The sequence below is a fragment of the Genypterus blacodes genome, unplaced genomic scaffold, assembly GCF_046128005.1.
Source record: "Genypterus blacodes isolate CSIRO-AG114 ecotype Tasmania unplaced genomic scaffold, CSIRO-AGI_Gbla_v1 ptg000059l_1, whole genome shotgun sequence".
NCBI classification, from domain to species: Eukaryota; Metazoa; Chordata; class Actinopteri; order Ophidiiformes; family Ophidiidae; genus Genypterus; species Genypterus blacodes.
The window spans coordinates 1,282,656-1,305,281 of record NW_027466871.1 but is presented as its reverse complement, the minus strand read 5'-3'; the positions used below and the strand labels follow the sequence as shown (position 1 = coordinate 1,305,281).

The 22,626-nt window shown below is 45.5% G+C and overlaps 3 protein-coding genes across 3 annotated transcripts; 1 reads left to right on the top strand and 2 right to left on the bottom strand.

Moving 5' to 3' along the window:
- Positions 1–104: 104 nt before the first annotated feature.
- Positions 105–4,918, bottom strand: cep72 (centrosomal protein 72). Its single transcript, XM_076153796.1, has 13 exons — positions 4,838–4,918; positions 4,482–4,609; positions 3,555–3,747; positions 3,367–3,472; positions 3,081–3,193; positions 2,886–2,944; positions 2,760–2,802; positions 2,168–2,350; positions 1,912–2,081; positions 1,715–1,808; positions 1,440–1,618; positions 1,214–1,340; positions 105–1,120 (listed from the first exon to the last, which is right to left on the bottom strand). Exons 1-13 carry the CDS (start codon positions 4,911–4,913, stop codon positions 1,050–1,052), a joined length of 1,542 nt encoding a protein of 513 aa, XP_076009911.1. The 5' UTR covers positions 4,914–4,918; the 3' UTR covers positions 105–1,049.
- A 2,294-nt stretch (positions 4,919–7,212) lies between these two features.
- LOC143003242 (kinesin-like protein KIFC3) lies at positions 7,213–15,911 on the top strand. Its single transcript, XM_076153795.1, has 20 exons — positions 7,213–7,468; positions 7,619–7,748; positions 7,947–8,043; positions 8,173–8,330; positions 8,436–8,688; positions 10,285–10,457; positions 10,763–10,828; positions 11,078–11,215; positions 11,308–11,505; positions 11,645–11,818; positions 12,278–12,425; positions 12,738–12,868; positions 12,953–13,064; positions 13,221–13,402; positions 13,481–13,585; positions 13,676–13,806; positions 13,898–14,018; positions 14,112–14,241; positions 14,479–14,708; positions 14,797–15,911. The coding sequence occupies exons 2-20, from the start codon at positions 7,647–7,649 to the stop codon at positions 14,917–14,919; spliced, it is 2,772 nt and encodes a 923-aa protein (XP_076009910.1). The 5' UTR covers positions 7,213–7,468; positions 7,619–7,646; the 3' UTR covers positions 14,920–15,911.
- Positions 15,912–16,006: 95 nt separating this feature from the next.
- Positions 16,007–22,104, bottom strand: ccdc12 (coiled-coil domain containing 12). The gene is made up of 7 exons (XM_076153659.1): positions 21,964–22,104; positions 19,719–19,792; positions 17,419–17,498; positions 17,250–17,311; positions 17,126–17,160; positions 16,943–17,019; positions 16,007–16,366 (listed from the first exon to the last, which is right to left on the bottom strand). Exons 1-7 carry the CDS (start codon positions 22,078–22,080, stop codon positions 16,287–16,289), a joined length of 525 nt encoding a protein of 174 aa, XP_076009774.1. The 5' UTR covers positions 22,081–22,104; the 3' UTR covers positions 16,007–16,286.
- Positions 22,105–22,626: the final 522 nt, after the last annotated feature.

Genomic DNA, 22,626 nt, shown 5'->3' with positions numbered 1-22,626 from the left:
AAAAAAACAGCTCGGAAACGGTTTTGGATCAAGACTTGTGTGTTTTAACTTTTATATTCTTGTATCAGGAAGAGTGAAACTCCCCATCAGTGACCTGCAACATCCAAATCATACATCCTAGCCCTATTTAGCATGTGGTTGCAATGGTGTGTGTGTGTGTGTGTGTGTGTGTGTGTGTGTGTGTGTGTGTGTGTGTGTGTGTGTGTGTGTGTGTGTGTGTGTGTGTGTGTGTGTGTGTGTGTGTGTGTGTGTGTGTGTGTGTGTGTGTGTGTGTGTGCGTGCGTGCGTGCGTGCATGCGCTCTCCAGCCCTAAAGCAGAGAGGCATAAATAAAGTGGCTGTGCAGCTGGAATCTCAAAGCATTTATTCCACTGCAGCATGCAGGCAGATGGAGACACGGCTGACCTAAAAACAGGGACAACAGCCAACAGAGACGCAGTCCTGCCACTGATCCAGGATGTACATTATGTCCATCTCAGTGACGTTTATCTCAAAAAAACACATTTGTTAACACAACAGCCCTGTCACACACACGTATACAGACTTTCTGGAACGAGCTGCCTTTCTCTGTTACAGTTTACATCAAGCACAAGCAGACTATACATATTTCTGAAAAGAAAAAAATAAACAGGGCATCTATCAACCTATCAACATGACAAAGAAGATCATAAATAACAAAAGTGTACATGTGCACTGACAAAGGAATTGGAAATGAGAGTGTGTAGATGCTGGATCGCTGCTGCTGTGATGTGTAGCAGAGTGTGTGTGTGTGTGTGTGTGTCTGTGTGTGTGTGTGTGTGTGTGTGTGACATCTCTTTAAAGTTTTCCCTTTCCCTTCAGCTGAGCTAACAAACAAACACTCATTTGGAGCCACCAGGGACCTGCAGCATGTAAACACACACATCAAATTATAGCTGCCAGAGACCCTTCATCCTCCCATTAGGGATTTAGTGAAAATCCAGCTTCAAAGGAGCAGTGTGTACGACTGTGGATTGGATGGGAACAATCAAAACAGGTTGATTAGCCCTCACCTGTGTTTCCTTCACCTCCTCAGGCCTCGTGCACTTTCTCCTTCAGCCCCTCAATCTCTTTCCTCAGTTCCTCCACTTCTGTCTGAGCCTCTGATGGAGATACGAGCACAAAATATAGAAATACTCAGGAAAAAGCCCGTTAAATATTCACTCTAATCTCCCCTACTGGCATTTTCACTTTACCTTTAATCTGAGAGAGAGGTGAACGTTCCATCATGGACTTGAGATGCTGACGTTCTAATTTGATCAGCTGTTTCTGCAGAGCCACGTTTTCCTGCAGGACAATCCTCAGCTGCTCATTGATTTGGCCCTGTGTCGGAGTAAACAAGGTGAAGAGGAGTTTATCAAGCCCCTGTGGAGGTGAGTGAGTTCTGTAAGGGGAAATTGCACATTGCAAGTTTCCACTCACAACAGAGCAGCGAGCTTCCTCTAGCTGAGCGGAGAGATCGCCGACTTCTACTTTATGCTTGTCCTCTCGTGCTGCTGAGTGAACTTTCAGTGCGTCCGTTTCTCTTCTTAAGGTCCTGACCTCGGCCTCACGCCTGCAGATGTCGTTCTCCATCATAGATAGGATCTGGACTGCTTGAGCTTGAAACGAAAACAGAAGTAATGACACAACATTCATTATCTCGGGCTCATTTAGTGCAAAACACCAGCAAAGCCAAACGCAGGCTCCAAACTCACACAGGAAGTTGTTGTTATGATGCAGGGATCGCTCCCCTGTCCAGTGTTTGTCCACAAGGTTGAGGAGCATTTCCAGTGGTTTCCTGTAACTACCCTTGAAAGCGGATTTAGAAATATGTCGACGTGATTAGAAAACCCTTGAGGAGTGTTTTGTACAGGTGCAGAGAACGAGTTAAACTACACAGATTCACTCCTACCCTCCTTTTCTGTTCGGCTTGTTGCGGCAGAGCGGAGCCCTCTGCTGTCTTGTATGTGAGTCTTGGAGGATGTAAGATGGGGTTGGACGGGTCAGACAGATTCAAACCGGGTTTCCGCGGACTGGGAGGCCGAATATTCACCAAGGCAGAGCTATGGCTGTGATCTTGAGCTTGAAAAACAATCCCAAATGAGGAAAGAGAGCAACATTTGTATGTGGATCCTCAACATGAGATTTGATTTAGATTGGGTTCTTACCGGGATTAGGGGTAAAATGTCCTCTGGCTTTTTTGGGGAATTCCCTTTGCTTTTGTTTTCCATGCGTAAGTCTGTGTTTCTCAACATAAGGGTCAAAGGACACTTTTGGTCCGTCCGTGATTTTCAACGAGCGTTCTTTATGAGGTGGCCTCTCTGTGTGTGGCACTTTGGACTTTGTGTTATCTGTTCAACACAAACAACGACATCATAAAACTCTAATATTAATTCCCCTTCGATAGACATGCAAAGTTCATATTAATTCCTCTTCACTTCACATGCTGAGTGCTTCATGCAAAATAGGCACATTGACATTCTGTCTCCATCTAGTGGTGGTGAAAAATACTGCGAACACAACGACATACATGTAACCATCTCTATATATTTAGTGTTACCACCTAATGAGATTTATGAAATTTACAGTGCACGTCCAGTTTATTACTTACACATCTACAGACTAATATAATCTTATGGAACAGTCCTGATTGAAGCCTAACTTTGCAAAGATTACAATGTTTAACTCAAACTTGTAAAAACTCTTGCTCCCATGATGTCATCATTTTAAACCTAAAAGAAAAGAAACTTGTGAACTTACCAGACTGTGAGGGGGGAAACCTGAGGATGGATTTACCAGCTGCCTAGAAACAATGGAGCACATTTACACCATCATTCAAACATTAAATAAGAGTGAATTATATTAGACGCAGAGGTATAAAATCACCTGTTTTGGAGATGAGCTCTCCTCCTCTGAAACATCTTTCGAGGCTTCCTGTTTGGGATCTGAGAGGACAAAGAAGTAGAAGAAGAAGAAGCTATTGTTATTATTGTTGTATTATTATAATTGTTATTTGAGAACAAAATATTCAATTGGTTTGATTTTGGGACATTTGGACATTGAGATGAATGAATGTTTCACCTCGGTCTCCGTGTTTCACGTCGACAAAGTTCAACACAATATCGTTTGTGTCATTGAGGAACCAGAGCCTCTTGGTTAAGCGTTGAACTGAAGCCAGTCTCGGATCACTGCTTCTGCAAAGAGATAATCACATAGCTGCAAGGACACATCTGATTCAAACTAACCAATGATGGGAGGTGATGAGCATTTGTTGTGATGTGCACAGTATTTCAAAATACCCTTGTGATCCATCCACACTGCCCCTGTAGAATCCTTTATCCAGTCAAATTAAAGGTGAAGCACATACCTTTGGTCAGCCCGACACACAGAGGAGCTTTTCTGCTTTGGTTGAGGCTCAGGAGAGAACTGCAAGATGGCAATTTTGCGCTCTGTGTCTCTAACTGAGCAGCCGTCTAGGGAGGAGGAGGGCATTCCGTTATGATGAGAACTTTATCAGGGTGTTACTGTAATGTGGATGGAGAGATTGGATCTTACCAAGCCTGCGCAGGTTCGGCATAGCATTCACCAGATACTGGCGGTAGTGTGGGTAACCTTTGGTCAGAGGGTTTAGCCGGAGGTCCAATTCTCTCAAGGCTGGTAGCTCGCATAATACTTTCACCTCCTCGATGGAAGGTATGCAGTTATAGTAGAGGATGAGCTGCTCCAGCGATTTCAAGTTTTGCACGCCCTGAGACGGAATAAATAAAGTTTAATTTAAAGTTAGAGGTTACGCATCATCAATCTGATTCTCATGTCATGGGCAGGATCCTCCCCAATACACTGATTAAAATTGTTAATTAGAGTCAATTACAGATTTCGTGGGACCGGAAAAGGAGCGATATGAATAAGTACCATTCCAGGAAAATGAATGAGGCGATAGTTTCGCTGCAGGAGAATGAGCATCCAGAGCGCCCCCAGTCAGACAGATCAGCAGTCCCGTATTGTTTTATATTGTCTCGGGGTCCTACTGTCCGTGATTTTCACCGGCAAGCGTGCCGGCAATGGACGTTCCCGGTTCCCGGTTTTGAGCGCTGGATCCTCCTGTAAGTGTGACTTCCTATACACACACAATCCCTGTGGGGCGATATTAAACCCGGCACCGGTTTGCGGCGGGCGCCGGGAACCCCCGTTGCCGGCACACTTGCCGGTGAAAATCACGGACAACGCGTTTTTGCTTTTAGATTATTTCCGGCCACCGGGACCACCGTCCGAAACCACCAGTGAGTCAGGCGCCCCCTTTTCCTGAAACCTCTGGTTACAGGGGAGTTGCAGGGGGGCGATAAACCCGGCACCAGTTTTGCGCAATGGAACGTCACGGACAACACGTCTTTACTTTTAGATTATTTCTGAAAAAACTTATGATCTATTAAAGGGGGGCGTGAAAGAAAAAGTTTGAGAACCACTGGTCTAATGTCACTTTACCTCCACAGACACAAGCCCATTACAGGAGAGATCCAGGGACTTCAGGCGGACAAAGTTGTGAAGCGCTCTTCCTAAATGTCCTATCTTCTCCTCGTACGTCCCCGGGAGGCTCAGAGAGCGGACGTCCCCTGTGTTGAGGACAATGTTGGACACAGAGGGTCAGACATTTGTACCGTTTACCTGCTCAAGCTTCCAGCAAGCGTCCATGTTTACGGTAGCTAAGCTCGATAGCCACAACATTGGTAGCCTTAAAGGTAACGTTTAAACGCCTGTACTTTCCTTTTCCTGTTCAGTTTACTTAATAAGTCCCAACATAATAAATAAGTATAAATGTATTGGAATGGAGTTAAGTTTACCGAGATATGGATGCTTTATGTGTAGTCTGTCCCGTATCCACTGCTCCGTTATTGTTGTCAAACACCCTGCCGCCATACTTTCAAACGGGTGGTGCTTCCAGGTGCTGTCGGAATTCGTAAAGTCATTTTTCATTGGCGCCGTTTAGTGCTGGATCGCTTTCAGTTGCAGCACCGTGCCTGTAATGATTTTATATCTATTGATATATTTGAAAGCGTGGTAAACTTTGCAGCGATTTTATCGACAATGTTGAGAATTAGGCAAACACATTTTCTAACATATTTTAGTGTCAGTATTCAATTAAATTAATTTGGATTTATTACGGTTTGTGGGTCTTTACTACTGCAACAGGCTCTCCTATCTCCTTACAGTCCGCAAACTAGTGTATAATTTGTCGTCGTAGGCACCTATTATTTCGGATTTTATCAGCAGTACCTGAATGTGTCACTTTGAGCGTGCGCACTGTCCACATCCGGGTCACGTGTCCAAACAAACGCGCCCAGTGTTTGTTCACCTAAAGTTTGTCGCTCCATGTTTAGTTCTGCACAGATTACAGAGATAAATACTGACATTCAAACGTTTAACGGCTTAACTTTGATCAGACTTTGCTTGACCAGCGGTTGTGGTGATTGTTTGTCGAACTCATATCGCTCGTGTTGACAGAAGTGTCACTACTTCTGCATCAATGGCCTCCAGTGATATAGAATGGATCACAACATGTTCTAACGTCATTCTGTCGGCCACAGCTCTGTACTCTTCCAATAAACTCTTTAAGGTGGGTTTGCTCAGACTGAAGTGCACAGTTAGTTAGTTTATGTTATTAAAACTTCTGTAATTTGTGATATTCTTTGTTCTTCTTATCTCTGTAGAATCACAGGGCTCCTTCTGTTGGTCTGTTCCTGCTCGGACTCTGTGCAGGATTTAGCATCTTGCACCCCTCCAGCTCGTACTTGATCTCCCTCCAGAGAGAAGCAGAGTGGGCTGGTGCAGTTCTGGCTGCGGCGCTGGTCTCCTTTGACTTTCTGTGGCTCAGTGAGGATCACAACACGTCTCTTCTTCTCCTTTGTGGCTCCTGCCTGCTGGTGGGAGTGTGTGACTGGCTGTCAGCAGATGCTCTCACCCTGATGACCCGGTGCATGGCCCTGTCCTCTCTGTCTTGCTGCCTGACAGTGTGCATGTTTGCTGGTAATGCTTTAGGGGCCTTTGGAGGTGTGGCCCTCAGCCTCCCTTTACTTGTGGCACCTGGGATTGGAACCAACACTCTCGGTCCCCTCGTCTCTCCGGCTGCTACTGAAGGACTGATGAAGTGGATTTTAAAAGGCTCCATGTCTGTAGGCTGCTGGGCCTCCACGCGGGCCCTCGGTAGGTTTCTGTTGGAAGTGACTGAACAATGTTCTACAGGGATCTAGTGATTCATTACATATATGATGCAGAGTCTGATGTACATCCAACTTAATTCTTGAGCATTGCAGGTTATTTGTGAGGAAGAGCTGACCTATTTTGATTTAAGTTTGTTGTCATTATGTTTATAGACTGGTTAGGAAAATTCTGTCAAATGATCCGCCTGATAGAAAGTCAAACTGAAAATGTAATTGTTTTGCACTGGCAGCTTGGCATTCATCTCTAACATGTGTGTCATGACGTGTGTGTGTCACTGTGGGAAAATGCACGTATAGTTATGCAATAAAAGCCTTTGAGGCCTGGTGCAGGTGTCCCCGTGACCTTTATTTGCTTATTTCATTTCCCTGTGGTGAAGTGAGTGTGTAACAGCTGTGGATTACTTTAACAGATGATATGTTTGCGTCTATTTCCTGTTGAAGCAGCATCGCTGTGTCAATATGTTCATTTGTCTAGACTTCTATTGTGTACTTTGACACTTATCACTGTGAACTTAGCCTCTTGCTGACTAAAATGTAAATATAATGTCAATTTACCTTCACTAAAATGATGTTTGTATACTTTATTTGTCTTTGGATGACATTGATTTTCTCTAGATATTGATTTTTATTAGGCACTGCAGTTTCTCTCCAAGGATTCCAGTGTTGAGTGCAGCTGTTTCAGCACTTTTACTGCAGTGCGATGGGACGCTCCAGTATGGCTCTGTGCCCATCTCTGGGACAGTGTCTTTGTCAAGCTTCTGTCAGGACAAGGATGACCACAGAGACTTTCTTATCTTCAATAATTGTGAGCACATTCTGCCATATCAAATTTATACATATCTGTGCTCATGTTTCCCTCCATGTCAGGATTTATTAGATAAGATCTGTCTGAAGTGATCCACGTCACTTCAGACTCAGATTCAGGCTGCTGGTGTCACTGGGATCCTCCAGGTCAATCATCCATCTGTCCTGTATTAGGCACTGCAGAGGATCAGGAATTTGCAGTGAGCATGCTCACTGCAGATGCGGCCTGTAGATGGAGTAAAGTGTAGAGAAGGAGGAGGAGGAGTATGAGAGGGTAGGAGAGAGGCAGGCTGAGAGGGATTCAGACAGGAGCTGCACACACCGCTGGGATGCTGGTGCAGCTCTGAGAACAAGGGGAAGATGTGGCATTGACAACACAGAAGGAGTGTGCAAAGGGAGCACAAAATGACTGAAATGCCAGATCATCTAAGAGGAGAAGATATGTGATAGGTAAGTAAAGATGATTAGATAATAATATGTATCATATGTATGTAGCTCATTTTGCAGCAGGGTCAGATTTCATATTTGCATTCTTTGTGTCTGCACCTCGCAGCATGATGTATGTGTAAAGCGTCGTCATGATTTTTGTGATTTTGACAGCTAGAGTGGGTCAGACAGCGTGGGGGAGATGTACGCCTTCTACTCCCTTTTAGTCTACATCTTCTACACTGTCTTTAAGAAGGAGGAGGAGGAAGAAGCCTTGGAGGGGGCATGTGGAGCTTGCTCAAAGGTAGATCCAGTCACATCCAGCCCACCCTCAGGGGTTTTCATGTTTGTATGCATTTGGACGGACCGCCCAGAGGAAAGACACTGGACAAATATGTATCATTACCTTACAGTTGTGTGCGTGTCTCTGTTGTATGCAGATGCTATGTGTGCATTTTCTTTGCATGTTATTGTCTCATCGAAATGTCTGTGCTGTTCTCAGGAGCCAGCACCTGTTTCCATGGAAACAGGGAGCAGGAGGAGAAATGGCCACACCCCCAAAATGGGAAAAAAGGCTTATGCTCGGCTTAGTGAGTCAAGTGAGTGCTGAAATAGCTTTGGAGTGTATTTATAGTCAAACATAAAGGCTGATGTGAGCCAAAGAGTCATGATACAGCAGTTTGTGAAGCACTTGTGACTGCATTCCTTTGCTCTTTGTTGTCATGCAGGTAGCAGCAGTGACTGTGACGACTTGTCTCAGGGTGAGGAAGAGGTGGACAATGGCTCAGACATCCCAGCATGCACTCCTCTGGCTGCTTTCCTGTCTTTCAAGCAGGAGGCTGAGAAGAGGAGAGCTTCACAAGTGCAACTGGAGACAGCAGGGAAGGTAACAACAATACAAAATGTGTGTGTGTGTGTGTGTGTGTGTGTTTGTGTGTGTGTGTGTGCGCGCGCGTGTGTGCGCACAAATCTGAACTTCTGTACTGTCCAGCTGACAGAGTCTCCCTTGATGGCGGTGATGTCCCACTTGCTGAGTTTTCTGGAGCAGTACTCCCACTTCCAGCAGCTGCAGCAGCAAGCCGACCAGTACCGGGTCCAGCTGAAGAGACACCGCGTCCAGCACCGCCGCCAGATGAAGGCCCTGCGAGCCTCCTACCGCCAGCGCCTCAGGGACAAGAACAGCATCATCAGCGACCTGGAGGAGGCCATCAGCCAGCAGCAGACCCCCAGCCCACTGAGTGAGGGTGAGGAAGAGGGAAGGGAGGGATGGAGGGAGGAGCCAGTGGGAAAAGGGGTCTGGGGGAGGGGAGATGAAGATGGAAGATGGATGGGTCTTCATTTCCAGGCGGAGTGGGGAGAGTTAGAGGGCACAAAGCTCATGTAATGATAACATGCAGCTTTTCTATAAGCGCACATACAGGACAGAGAAGGTGCGGGGGATGAAGGACAGACAGAGAATGTATATAACATGTGATTCTATGATTGGATGAGGTTATTGATAAATAGAGGATGAGGATGTTAGGCCTCTGTGTCTTATGCCTGACGTAATAGGCTTGATGCAGCTTTGTGCTCTGAGAGGGTTTAATTCTGTATCCTGTGATGTGGTCATTGGTCTTCTGGTGACTCACCATTCTCACAGACCAGAATAGATTTTTGCCAACCAGGCACCCGCATTACACCTTTTTAAAGAAGAATAAAGTGGTCAGCAGAGGCACAGACTGGTTGCATTGATGTTATATATGAGCGTGTAAATCCAGCTGGCCCGGTCGATGTCCAGACTTGCGCTTTAGATGTTTGTGTCTGCTGTCTTTCAGGTTTGACCAGATGCTTCTTTGACCTTAAGCAGAAGCACAAACCTGCCACGGGCGATCTGTCAGATCACTTTGCACGCGAACAAGTGTCCGCAGCTGACTGGCTGACTTATAGGCGTGTGTAGGTGGAGGACCTCATGCGTAATGACTGTGACGAGTCTCACGACAAAGATACAGCACAGATTATGTCTATGGTACTCGTCTCCGGCCATGAATTAAACATGAAAACAAGCCTGAGAGCTTCAGTCTCTGCAGATGCACTAGGTCAGGCACGTGCTCGCCGGCACGTGTACCCGTGTTGACTATAAATGGCTCAAGGTCCATGTCCCAGTGGGGTGAGGTAAACACTGTTTGCTTTGTTTGTTTGCTTTAGTACCCTTTTGGATGGAATGTGATCTTCCCTTCTGTATTTGAATGGCTCGTGCTGCATTCAGGGATTGCTTTGCATATTTTTTCATTTTAAGCTGCTGTTTTGCTTTTCTTCCACCCCTTGCAGGCCTTTTCTCTCTCATAGGCACGAACCAGTCTGACTTGGCCTGTTGATAAAAGCCCTGCAATGAAAATCCAATTTGACAGCTCTTGATGAATCCAAAGAGATTAGAACGCTCTCACGTCCCTCTGGATTGCATTTGAACAATAGAGACCTTTGAGCAGGTTATTGCATCTTGTTAATTTGAATCTTGATTTTCCATGTGTCTCAGGCTGCAACGTGAGAGGCTGCAGTAATCCATGACTAACATGAAAGGTCTGTAAAGTTGCTCTGGAGACATGAGAGTGGAAACACAGCGACGGCAGCGTTAGCACAACATGCATCGTTTGTGAAGGAGCTTTAAGTGCATACTAGATGTCTTCCATTAATATTTACACACGCGAGCATTCAGGTTAAAGTCTTAAGAGGCCTACATGCAGAAAACAGGTTGAAGAAAGTTTAAAGGATATAGGTTGGTGCTATTTCTGTGTGGCCTAGTATGAATACGGGCTCAAAAAAACGAATGCTGATGATGTCGTTGCTTGTTTTTGTCCCCCCAGGTGAGTGCAGTGCTGATGCAGGGGCACAAGCTGGGGTTCACAGGCTGGTGGAGTCTCTGTACGGCCTGCAAGGGGAGAGGAGCAAACTGAGGGGAGAACTTCGCCTGCTGCACTCCCAGCTTGAGCAGAAGGAGCGGGACAGGCACTCACGCATCCAGGCCTTCCAGCAGCAGGTGGGACGCTGCATGTTATTAGTCGCATTCTGACGGCTGTTAAATGTTTTGAGAAAATGTCCAGAAATCAAAATAATTGGAGTATTATGTTTTATTCATTGAATATTTGCTGATAGAAAGAGTGTGCATTTAAAAATAAAGGATCATGTATTCCTAATAAATCTTCTTATATAAGGAAAATAATCGATATGACTCAAAGAGAAAACACAGAATGACATCACTGCAGTATCTAAAGCAGCAAAATAAAGGAAAGGAAATTGAGGCTGTTTTTGTAAGTTCGACACCTTAATGTTTGTTTCACACAGATTGATGAGCTGAAGGGTTGCATTGAGGAGCGCGAGGAGGAGCTGTCCAGACTGAAAACTGCCACTGTGAGCGCTGCGCACTATTGATTTGATCGTTTCGTGCCTTACACACTTTGCATTTCATCAGCACACCTGTCACACAGTGTATTCCCACAAGGCACTGAGGGGTCAGCATGTCTTGTGTTGCAGCTTGGTTTGAAATCCACCACGACGCAACACACATTTGAAAATATGCAGTTTTTGTTGTGTTTTGTTTTGCTTTCTGTCCCACTGTGTTTTCACGCTTCTCTGTGTTTCCCGGCTGTGTTTCCTCAGGGGGCCACAGACTCAGAGAAACGGGTGCTGTGTCTGTCAGCGGAGAATGACAGTCTGAAACAGAACCTGAGCGTCACCCAAGGCCTCCTGCAGCAGCTGTCAACCATCCCCTCCCAGTCCAGCAACATGCTCATCAAGGTGAGACAGAGGCCGCACCCTCTTACGGCCAATCAATGAGCTGCCGAGGCCTGACCCTTTTTAATTTGTGCTGTTTGGCGTCCTGTGCCCAGGAGAATGAGAACCTCCGCAGCAGAGTGCAGCAGCTTGAGATCTCTCTACAGCAGCGCGGCGATCAGCTGTCACAGCTGGAGCGACAGAGTGAGCAGAGTGAGTGGAGGAGAGGAGAGGAGCTGAGGAAACGAGAGGACAGAGTGAGGGAGCTGCAGCTGGAGCTTGACAGAGAGAGAGGGAAGGAGCCAGTGGTCAAGGTAATTATCATCTGGAAAATTTTTGTTTAGTAAAATGACACAACAGCATTTTGAGGGATTTGAGTCTGTGAGATATGTGAACAAAGTTGCTGTTGTGGAAATGTAACGTATATTCTCTTCTTTGTCTCTTCTCTCTCAGTACGTCACACAGACTGTGGAAGTGGAATCGCCCGCCACACTAAAGCAGCTGACTAAAGCCAGGCAGAGGAACGAGCTACTGTCTGAGAAGCTGTCCAATCAGAACGAGCGCTGTAAGCAGCTGGAGGAGCAAATCAGGAGGTCTGATGAATACAGCTGTAATCTGCAGCACAAGGTATCAGGCTTTGTATTGTTTGCATCACGTAAAAGATTGTGTTGGTCCTGCTTGATATTAAACAATCATTCATGTGATTACACTAATGCTCAACATGGCCCGTGTTTATACAGGCAGGAACAAGCTCCAAGGGAATCAAGCTTGAGATTCACGTAGTAGTGACATAGGATCAATAATGATAATTATCAATCAGCAAACTAATTATTTCTGTTGGCTGCAGGCCACATCCTGTCAATAAAACTAACAAAGTTGAAGGGGAAACTCAATCTGTGTGCAGTGATACCTTATCATCAAGAATGTGAGGAAAATTTAGAAGGAAATGTCTTCTTCACTGCTGACAGATCACAGTCTGCATCAATCTAATAAACAGATCCAGTCTTAGTCATAGTGCTGAGGATGCACAGAAAGGATCGATGAGTCTGACAGATTGATTCATTCGCTGTGCTGAACCGTCCACAGATCGCAGCGTACGAGCGAGAGATCAGCAAACTGAGAGAGGAGCTGCTGAAGGAGATCGGCCACTTGGAGGAGAGGAAAGAGGAGGCGGTCAGAGCTGCGGCCACCTGCTCGGCTGAACACTTTCAGAATCTGCAGGACCAGTTCTTCAGTGAGTTACACTGCAGGGTTTAACCCCAACACACGCTGTCCACCAAGAGATGAGATCTGAGAAGAGATCAGACATTCTCTGATCAGTTTTAACCCACATTCTTCTGTGAAATTAAATGTGTTGTGTATCTCATCTCACTTAAACACAGACAGTCATTTTTTTGCCTCCATGTCATGAAATGTGACTTCTGCTTTGTCCACAAATGAATGATGTAGTGGCGTCATTTCCGTTCCAGCAGTAGCGATAATGTTAAGGTGAAAACTATACTAACTTTAAAGATTGTAAATGAGTTAAACTGAGTATTTTTTACAGCGGTGCAGAAGAGACTGACAGCACTTCCTCCCACTCTGCGCTCCATGAAGACCGACTATGCCAGCTTGAGGAGCCAGGTTCGAAACTTCTCCGATTTTTATGCTGCAGCCATCAAGGAAGCCAAGAAACAGGTGAGTCTCATGCCTCAGTCAGTCTCTGTTTGTGCAGGCCGGCAAACCTCAGAACGTTTGTCATCTTTGGGTTTGTTGTTGCAGATTTCCGCAGCTATCAGTGAGATGTCTGAAGCCAACAAAGATCTGATGGAGAAGTACAGGAAGGAGGTTGCGCTGCGCAGGAAGTACCATGAGCAGCTGGTGGAGCTCAAAGGTATGAGTGAAGAACAGATGAATGATTTCCTGGCCAAAACAGGTTTTAATTGTTGTGTCGGCGTTATTCATGAAAAGCTTCCCTGGCATGTAAACGAGGAAGAACCTGACGCCTGCTGCACCCTCTGACGGAGCCTGAACCTTTGTCTGTTTGAAGGAAACATCCGCGTGCTTTGTCGCGTGAAGCCGGTGCTGAAGGAGGACCAACATGAGGAGGGCCAGTCTGTGGTGGTGACCACTGACCCCAACAACGAGTCCTCCCTCAACGTCCTAAACAAAGGAAAGGATCGCGCCTTTGAACTGGACAAAGTCTTCCACCCTCAGGCCACACAGGAGGAGGTAACACAGATGAAATGCCTCTGAGGGATTTTTTTATCAAACCAGAACCTAACCTAACCTTTAATTTGGTAACTTCAGGTCTTTCAGGAAATCGAGCCTCTTGTGACCTCCTGCATCGACGGCTACCACGTCTGCATATTCGCCTATGGACAGACTGGCTCTGGAAAGACCCACACCATGGAGGTACACTCTCTAAAACATTAAATGGAGCAGAATAGAGATCAAATACGTTGGTATCATTGGTGAATCTCCTCCGTCCATGTTGAATTCCAGGGCAGTGTGGAGAACCCGGGCATCAACCAGAGAGCTCTCAAACACCTCTTTGCTGAGATCGAAAACAGGAAGGACATGTGGTCTTACACAGTCACTGTCAGCTCTGTGGAGATCTACAACGAGGTGCTAAGGTGGGGTACACGTTTCCATGGATACCAGTGCAGTCCAGTTTTAATATACGGCTAACTGATGGTGGTTGTTTCACTGGCTTGTGTTTCTTAGAGATCTGCTGAGTAAGGATGGAGAGAAACTGGACATAAAGATCAACCCGGATGGAACAGGGCAGCTGCATGTGCCGGGCCTCAGGGTCATCGAGGTCAAGAGCTTTCATCACATCAAGAAGGTGACAGATGCCGCTCAGGCCATCCAGACTGATCACTTTATAAGTCACTCACACAGGTCCTCCATTCTTATTATTTATTTCGTCTTTGTGAAGATTTTAGCCACAGCCCGTCGGAACAGGATCACCTTCGGCACTCAGATGAACCAGCACAGCTCCCGATCCCATGCTCTGCTCTGCATCACTGTCCAGGGCACCGACCTGGCCACTGGATCCAAAACCACCGGTCAGTCATGCCTGCATCATCTCCTCCCTTAGATATACAAACTGTAAATTCAAACCTACTAGTCAAATGCAGCGTTTGAGGCGTTTCCAAAGCGATGTTAATGTCGTAGTTAAAGTCAGACAGAAGGAAAGAGAGCAGAGAAAGTAGAGCAGATAGGAACAACACAAGCTAGAGGGCATGTCTGTCTAGAGATGCAGGTTTGCTCTATTTCATTTGACCCTCCTTTCTTTTTCCCAGGCAAGCTGAACCTGGTGGATCTGGCTGGCTCAGAGAGAGTCTGGAAGTCTGGCGCAGAGGGCGAGAGGCTGAAGGAGGCGCAGAACATCAACCGCTCCCTGCTGTCACTGGGGGATGTAATTCAGGCACTCAGGGCACGACACACTCACATCCCTTTCAGGAACTCCCGACTCACATACTTACTACAAGACTCCCTAGGCAAAGGCAGCAAGACGGTAATGGTGGTGCAGGTAAGATTACTGACCACGATTCTATATTTGACATGAGTGAATGACTTGATCTTGGTTTGACCCTGTCCTCCTTTGTTTCCCGCTTAAGGTGTCGGCTCTGGAGAGCAACGTAGGCGAGACACTCTGCTCACTGAAGTTTGCACAAAGGGTGTGCAAGGTGGAACTGGGACCTGCGGCCAGGAAGATTGAATCTGGCGGACAGTGCGACTGACGTGTTCAAGGCAGGCTGTTGAGTATTTAGAACAGCCAACCGAAATTAGACAACCACGCACCTGACAGTTACAAAGCTACAATGACTGAATGAATAACTATCCTGTTCAAGGGCTATGTGTGGGCCTGTAGGGTTTCAGGATGACGTATGGACAAAACTGGCATCCTCTTAAACCCTTCAGTAGCTAATCTGCATGCAGCAGTATTCATTCTTCCACAATGAGTGCCAAAACAACCTCAGCCTCCCCACAGTGTAACAATCGATGCTTCCTTGAACCACAATATCCCAGTTTCCTTTGTATAAATGCCAAAATCTGAGTATTACTGTGTCAGATCCCCACATTGTTTAAAATCACATCATGTTCCAATAGGTTCAGCTAGAATCCAGCCATTCTGTCACCACCTCAGTTTGGGCTTTTGCAGTGTTAAATCTTGCTCTATATGTCTGTGTTGTGAGCTTTCTTGCCATTAATATAGCCTATAGTTTGGAGGGATGAAGTGTGTAGGAGAATCCGTTGGGTTTCTAACCATTTCATTGCCAAGTCCCTTATATTTGTGTCGTTTTTGTGAAATCCAGAAGAGTGTGACTGAGTGCTTTCTCTTGGCGATTTGCCTTTGAGAAGAGAGGAAAGTGTTAAATGCAACAGGTGGCCTTGTTTTACTGTGGTAATATCTACTGTAATGAACTGTGCAATATCCCCCGCCCCCCTGATGAGGGGACAGTTTAGGCCTAAGTGGGTAGAAGATGCACTTTATTGTGAAAGAGCATAGGAAGCGTTTTATTTTAGAACAGCTATTTAGGTGCTTACCATAGAGATCACTAGTGAATGTCATACCAAAAGCAGCTTACTGTTCTCTGTTCTTCACTCTTCTATTTATTACTGACGTCTGGTCACCCGTTGAATCAAAGCTGACTTTTGATTCAAATGTAGCAAGAAGTTAATGTTGCAGTACCTACCATAAGTGCATGGGGGTCACTGATGAGGATTAGAATTTTCAGCTGTATTGAATAAATATGATGCATTTAAAAATGTCTCTCTTATTTGATGCCCAGCGACCAAAGTATTACTAAAAAATAATGACAGATGTTTGCAAAATTCACAATATTTTACTTGGAAATATAAAAAATTACAACAATAACAAATGAATTGTTACAATGCGTCATGTACAGTAGCAGAGTGGTGAAAGCTTTTGGCAGGATTCACTAAAGAAACAAAGAGTTGGTGATGAGAAGGAAACACAACTTTGCTCTCTGCAGCTGTGGCATGGACCGTCTCTCCCCGAGCACAGTGAGGCTGTGATCCGAAGCTTCCAGTAATAATCACCACACTGTTCCACTCAAACTTCACAGTTTACTCTGTCCTGGGCTCAGTCTGAGTCTCCTTCTTCGGCTCCTACAGCTCCCACAGCTCCTGCCAACTCGTCCTCGCTGCCTCGGAGTCGGTCCCCTGGAAACACAGACACACACGGTTGTGATTACTATCCATCGATGTGATTACTGCGCATCAATCACCGGCTGACCCTGCAGCTGAGGTTTAGCTACCAATTAGATGCAGCACAGATTCCCTGCCATTGTTTGTAGCGTTGTGTAGCAGGATATTATAGTAACGCACACAGAGATTGGTCCACAAGAAGACGGCCCAGTGTTGCTATTGTGTCAAATCATTCACAAGTAAAATGGATTTAATTAAGAACTGTTTAAAGCATCAAAGTAAACACCAAAGTAAAAGGAGTGAGTTAATGTATGCAAAATGAAGTGGGAACGAGTCATCAGTTCACAACACCATCGCATTTTACAATTCAATCTGTTTGTGTTCTTCTGAAGTGTTTCTATTTTTAGAAAGTGGAGCATGCGTTGTTGGAGAATCACATTATTGATATCAGAATGTTTCAATCCTCTGGAGCCTGGAAACCGCAAAGCAATTAGCCTAAAAAACAAGCCTGCCGAGCCCGGACACGATGATGGCAGAACGAGGCAGAAGCAAATCACAACATGCCAGAGCGCGATATAGGAGATTACTAACGGATGAGTTCGGCGATGGCTCTCTGCGTTCTCCTCTCCAACTTCTCCAGTTTCTTTGCCACGTCACGCTTCAGATCCCTGCACACAGAATCGCAACGTCAAGGCAAATGTCAGAAACTACACGTGTTCGAGTTAAGACAGGACTTGAACCCGTTTGTGAATTCCATCTCTCCAGAGCTCTCACCAGTCTGGTTTCCTTGGGGCAAGGTTGGCCAAATCCTGAAAGAAAACAACCAACAACAACTGAATATGGTGGCCACAGCTGATCCAACAAGAGAAATCCCATGAAGACAACAGAGGGTACTCACCACTTCTTCAATGATGGGCTCTGGATTGGCTGCCTCTAACTGGTCCTTTACTTTATCTTCCACTGCAAAAGAAGAATATGCATCAGGCAATCGTTTGACCACAGCAACTGGAGCCACTTGAGCAACCCAGTCTGCTGGGTTAGTTGCTTATGAGGTCCGGAGTTCTCACCTGATGCAGGTTTGGCATTGGGAACCTGCCTCTCCTTCAGCTCTTCATCCTCTGGAGTGTAGTTCCTTAACTTGAGCTCTCTGAGGAGGGAGAGAAAATAAATAGAGTCTATAGGAATAGAGTACATAGATGGCAAATACAGTCTTCAACACTGTCTTACTCTCACACAGATTAAACTCCAGGAGGTGGCAGTGTAGACAAATGTATTCAACCAAGGACATAAAAGACCATCTGCAGACCCTACACAGCTGCACGCCTAGCTGAGGTTGTTGGTGGTTGAGAAGTGGGGATAATGTCCCTCTGTATTTGTGTGGACACGTCTGATTAACATGTCCCACCTGCTCTGAGGGATAAACTAAGGGGACGGCAGCTGAGGAATGTTTTCCTTGATGTTGAATTGTACAATCTTTCAGCACGACCGTACAAAGTGGAATGCTTGGCAAGCTTAGATGACGTCTCTGTGGATTGTACCGAGGAGCTGGAGCAACAGGTAACGTATTGTTGCGGCACAAAGTGAGGCGGAGCAGCGGAGATGTCAGCTGTTCTGAGATTAACATAACATGGGATGGTGATGAGGCTACACGCTCGGCACATTTATCACAGGCCCGCAGGCCCGCAGGCCCGCTGCCCGACAGCACACACGCCAATGCCTATATATGGGCATGGGCAGGAATGCTGGACATGTTCTGTTTGTCTGAGTCAAGTCCAGTTAGTCCAGTCGGTCTTTGCCTCCTTTCTTCTACTTCTCTGAGCTAAAACTTAGCAACCATGCCTCAGAATAACTGCATACTTATAGTTAAAAGTTCTGTGCTTAAGGCTCCTGTCATATCACTGCATCTGCCAAAGACTCCTGCGGTCGGTCAGACAAAAACAAAGTAAATGAAGGGAATAATAAGAGCAACTGTGCCTTGCCCAGACATGTCTGGATGGTTATATTTAGCCGATGGAAAAACACCACTTCAGTCTTTAACACTCATCCACATTGTAGCAGCAGACGTGACAAACACACGCATGTAAGTCTGATCTCAGGTTGGCATTAAAGAAGTCCAGGAACTATCGGATTCAAAAGGGCAGCAGAATACAAACATTAAGTATGAGCGGCTGTTTGAGCATGACGACAGAGGAAATGCCAGAGGGTCCAAACAGTGAGTGGGGTTCATCCTCTGGGGATCAGGAATATCCACCACAAACATATTCCCAATCTAACCAGTGGATTTCTTGTGTACAGGCTTGGATGTGACCAGGATGTGACCTGAGGGTGGCGCTACAGGCACACTCCCTCCTGGTTCATCCTCCCGGGAGCAAATGCAGCATGGGCTTTCATAGCAATCTGGCCAATCTGTGCTCTCCTGGTTTGATGCACCCAAAACTGATGAGTGTTTACATATTTCAGCTTTATACACACACACACACACGTCACATCAAAGGGTGGCAAAGATGGATTCGGAGGTCTGAACCGACTCTGGCCCTCTCACACTGTTTACAGTAGACGCTGGAGGAGGAGCGGCAGCAGCAGTGTTTAGACTGGTACCAAGGTACCTGTCGCAGTCACACACAGCAAGAAGAGCTGCACGCCGCTTCAGTCTTCTCATTTACACACAAGCCACACACACTATTCGGACAATTTAATGTCTTTTCATTTGCTTTTAATGTTATTTCATATTGAGCACAATATGACAACTAGCTAGGAAGCTTTGTGTCATTGTGAGATGTAAACAGAATGATGAAGTCTGTTGTGGAAGGAGAGGAGGAAGAGGAGCGTGCGCAACTTGACGCACAAGGTGTTTTGGTGTCTTCAGTCTGTGGCTCAGTCCTTCATTTAAATAGGACTCACTTTAAGGAAAAACAGGCCGATTATCATGTTTTATTCATAGTTTGGAAATCTGACCTCCCATGTAAATGAAATATTACTGGCTAAAGGTCCATCAGGCTCAAACACTTAACATGACTCCTGTAAGAAACCAAGCAGAGGAGATTCAGCAGCGACATGTTCTCTCCTCAGACGAACACGTGAGCCAGGCTCTAAATCTCCAAGGCTGTTTACACTCTCAGCAGAGAGATCTATCCTGTTCCACTGGAGGAAGTACAGTGGCACTCCCTCAGCGTCCCTACTGCACATTTATTAAATATAAACTCCTGCAGGACAGGAAAGATGGCTGCTCCTTCCTACCGACTGTCAAAGTAAAGTAAGCCGGAGGATATTTGAGCAGCGATCCAGCCAAGATGGCGTTCAGATAAAGAGGAGATAGTTTGACAAACACTCAGGGCTGGAGTCGTGTTGTGTGGCGTCATGATCTCACCTGTGCCTCTCCTCTGCAGCCTCTTCACTCGTGGCCTTTTTACTCTCCGGCTCCCCATCGTCCAGCTCCCGGCCCTGTTACCAAACAAACATTACAATTACGTTCATTTACAGAACAATGCTGTCCAAACAGCACCCGCAAGCAGCAGAATTTAATCTGCGTTAGGCCGACAGTAATCATATTAACATTTAAAAACAAAGAGCCCAAATGCTCTGAACAACCCTATGATTAAGATGACTTTTATGCCGTTTTTACTTCACTAGATCATCAGATAGAGTGAAAGGAAATATAGGGAAAACAACACACTGAGCTAGACTCCAAACCCACAACATTGAGCCGACAAACACAATACGAAAGCAAACTAAAAGCGTCCTGGGTTGAAACAGAGCTATGCACCTGCCCCCCTGACACACTACAGTTCTACACATAGGGCTCCTATATATTTGCATAGGTAAACAACATTTAAAAAGAAATCCTACATCTGTTTACTGTGTGGGCGCATTTGAGAGTCAAAGAGCTCATTTACATTTGGAACCAAGTCTGCGTCATACAGGAAGAGCATTAGGGTTTGGGACCGGCCCTGGTCAATGACATCAATAAATCACTTCATGCTCAATAACAAGCGCTGGGTGGTAAAACCGAACAAACCATTTGAGAAGTTAGATTACCTGAACACACAGTTCAGACCTCAGGAATACAAAAAGCTATTGCCTTTGTATACAATGGATGAGTGCAATGAACTACATGAAAATGCTGAAAGTAGGTCAATAAAACATCGACCCCGCCACCTAAGTGTAAAGTTCTAACACAGGATATGGAGCCCCTCCCATCTGGCACTTTCCTGAAGAGGCTTCCTGTCCACCTGCTGGAACAATCTGGGGGTGTGTGGAACTGACTGACTGACTGATTCTTGAAGTGCAATGCAGAGGGAAAACAATCCAAGGCTTTCGGGATGTCAAACAGTCAGTTTGTCAAACAGTGATACGGAGGCCGACGTGCTTCTGTTCAGCACCGGCTCGCTGCCTCAACAGAGGCCCAGGTATACAAACAGACTTCCTGTTGCAAGAAGAATGAATAAGCAAAACTGAGGGATTGTCAACATGGAGCATCAGCGCAGACCAAACTAAGTAATGGCTCTTTATCGTTTCCTTTCCTCCACTTCCTGCTGTGATGAATGTCCCTTTTCCACCGCTGTAGCACAGCAGGGTCTTCCTCTTAGCTTTATGTTGGCTATTGGACAAAACAATATCAATCAAAGCTATGCTGCAATTGTTTCCAAAGTTATTATTGTTACTATCAGCCGTTGCAGCACTTTCCTCATCGCCTTAAACGAGAGCTTTCGCGCAGCTGCCAGCTCTCTTGGCCCTGGAGGAGGCTGTGTAGAGCTGTGAGCAAACACAGGCTGAGGAAGGTTAGATGCCAGCTTCCTCATTCGGTTCTCCCTGACCTGAGTTAATGATACTTCAACCCAGCTCCACCAATCGACCCCGATAGTTGAGTTGCATCAATCCCAAATCTTATCCTTTCTTGTTGTTTTCCACCAGTGGAGACATTTGCACGACAAATAAAGTATCTTAAATCTTAATTTGCATGGACTTTCACCTCCCACTAGTTACACAGTATAAGTTATAAAAGTGTACCCAAAGCTACAAGATAAATCGATTACATTTCTCCAAATATGACCCATTTGTAAAGTTCCTCTATATTCTAGAGGACAAAGAGATTAATGAATTCCTACCACATTGAAATGATATAATCTCCATTGTTTAATAGACTCTCCAAACCTATGACATGTTAGGCTCGGTTTGACCAATGAGGATGTAGTATAATGTATAACTGCTCTAACTCAGACAATAATTAAACGTGTTTGTTTTGAAAGATGGTCAGATTCGTAAATGAGTGCCGAATCCTCATTGAATGGTTCTGTCCCTGTAGCATTGAGATTAGCATCATTAAGGTTTAGCTTCTCACCGGGACAAACATGACTAACTACTATAATACAACAAAGAACTAGAAATATTTCAAGCAATTAATCTATGTGCGTACAAGTAAACACTTATACTTCACACGGGGCATAACAGCAAATCCAGGGCGCACATGTAGAAGTTGTTTGCTACGTTCACATGCTAACGCTAGGTAGCCAAACAAAGCTAACTAGCTTAGCCAAGCCGGCATTAGAATGGCGTGTTTTCTCCTCAGATATGATTCGTTTTTAGGGTCTCTGGTGGGAACATGAGTCGTTTACCTGGAGCTTCTTGTCTCTCAGAGCTTTGAGCCTCTCCTTCCTCTTCAGGGCCTGTTCCTGTAGCGACGCGCTGCGCTCCATGTCTGCTTCCACACGACGATCCGCTCGCTCTGACATCCACTAACAGCCTCAAAGGCACCAAGGCTGCACAAGCGACGGCCGAGCACATCGATAAGTGTTGTCGTTTGCTCGTGTAATGTTTTTGTGCTCTGTTTGGAAAATGTGCCAAAAGGTGATTGATTTCAGATGTGTTGTTTGCTTAACGTGGTTCCTGAAGTAATAGGCCCTTAATTTTACAAATACATATAAGTAAATGACTCCTGTGTTTTGAACATGTAGATCATTTTGTGTTTTCCTTGAATTTATTTTATATAACAGCGTTTGTTCGAGACAATTTCTAATCATTTTACATATGCATAGGATCCTCATATTCCCAATGATTAAGGGGACAGACTGGCACATTGTCATCACACTCTTGGGTCCTGGTAAGGAATGTAGGCCATCACCATGGCAATACGGCAGAGTTTCTCTCTCTGTGTCCATCCTTCAACAACCAACATTAACAAAGCAAACCAGGCTGTGTCACAGGTGATAGGAACGTCACAGTTCAATTTAAGTACAACACAAGCCCGGCAGCGATAAATGGGACAGACAAGAGTTCAG

Excerpts from the sequence above, each read along its gene's own strand:
- cep72 (XM_076153796.1), bottom strand. The coding sequence starts at position 4,913 with ATGGCGGCAGGGTGTTTGACAACAATAACGGAGCAGTGGATACGGGAC. Across the intron at positions 3,194-3,366 it reads GTGTGTCGGGCTGACCAAAG|AAGCAGTGATCCGAGACTGG; the intron begins GTATGTGCTTCA and ends ATCTCTTTGCAG. Across the intron at positions 1,619-1,714 it reads TCATAACAACAACTTCCTGT|CTCAAGCAGTCCAGATCCTA; the intron begins GTGAGTTTGGAG and ends TTTCGTTTCAAG.
- LOC143003242 (XM_076153795.1), top strand. The coding sequence starts at position 7,647 with ATGTACGCCTTCTACTCCCTTTTAGTCTACATCTTCTACACTGTCTTT. Across the intron at positions 13,403-13,480 it reads CTCAGGCCACACAGGAGGAG|GTCTTTCAGGAAATCGAGCC; the intron begins GTAACACAGATG and ends TGGTAACTTCAG. Across the intron at positions 14,242-14,478 it reads CACTGGATCCAAAACCACCG|GCAAGCTGAACCTGGTGGAT; the intron begins GTCAGTCATGCC and ends TCTTTTTCCCAG.
- ccdc12 (XM_076153659.1), bottom strand. The coding sequence starts at position 22,080 with ATGTCAGAGCGAGCGGATCGTCGTGTGGAAGCAGACATGGAGCGCAGC. Across the intron at positions 17,312-17,418 it reads CAATGCCAAACCTGCATCAG|TGGAAGATAAAGTAAAGGAC; the intron begins GTGAGAACTCCG and ends CTTCTTTTGCAG. Across the intron at positions 17,161-17,249 it reads AGCCCATCATTGAAGAAGTG|GATTTGGCCAACCTTGCCCC; the intron begins GTGAGTACCCTC and ends GTTTTCTTTCAG.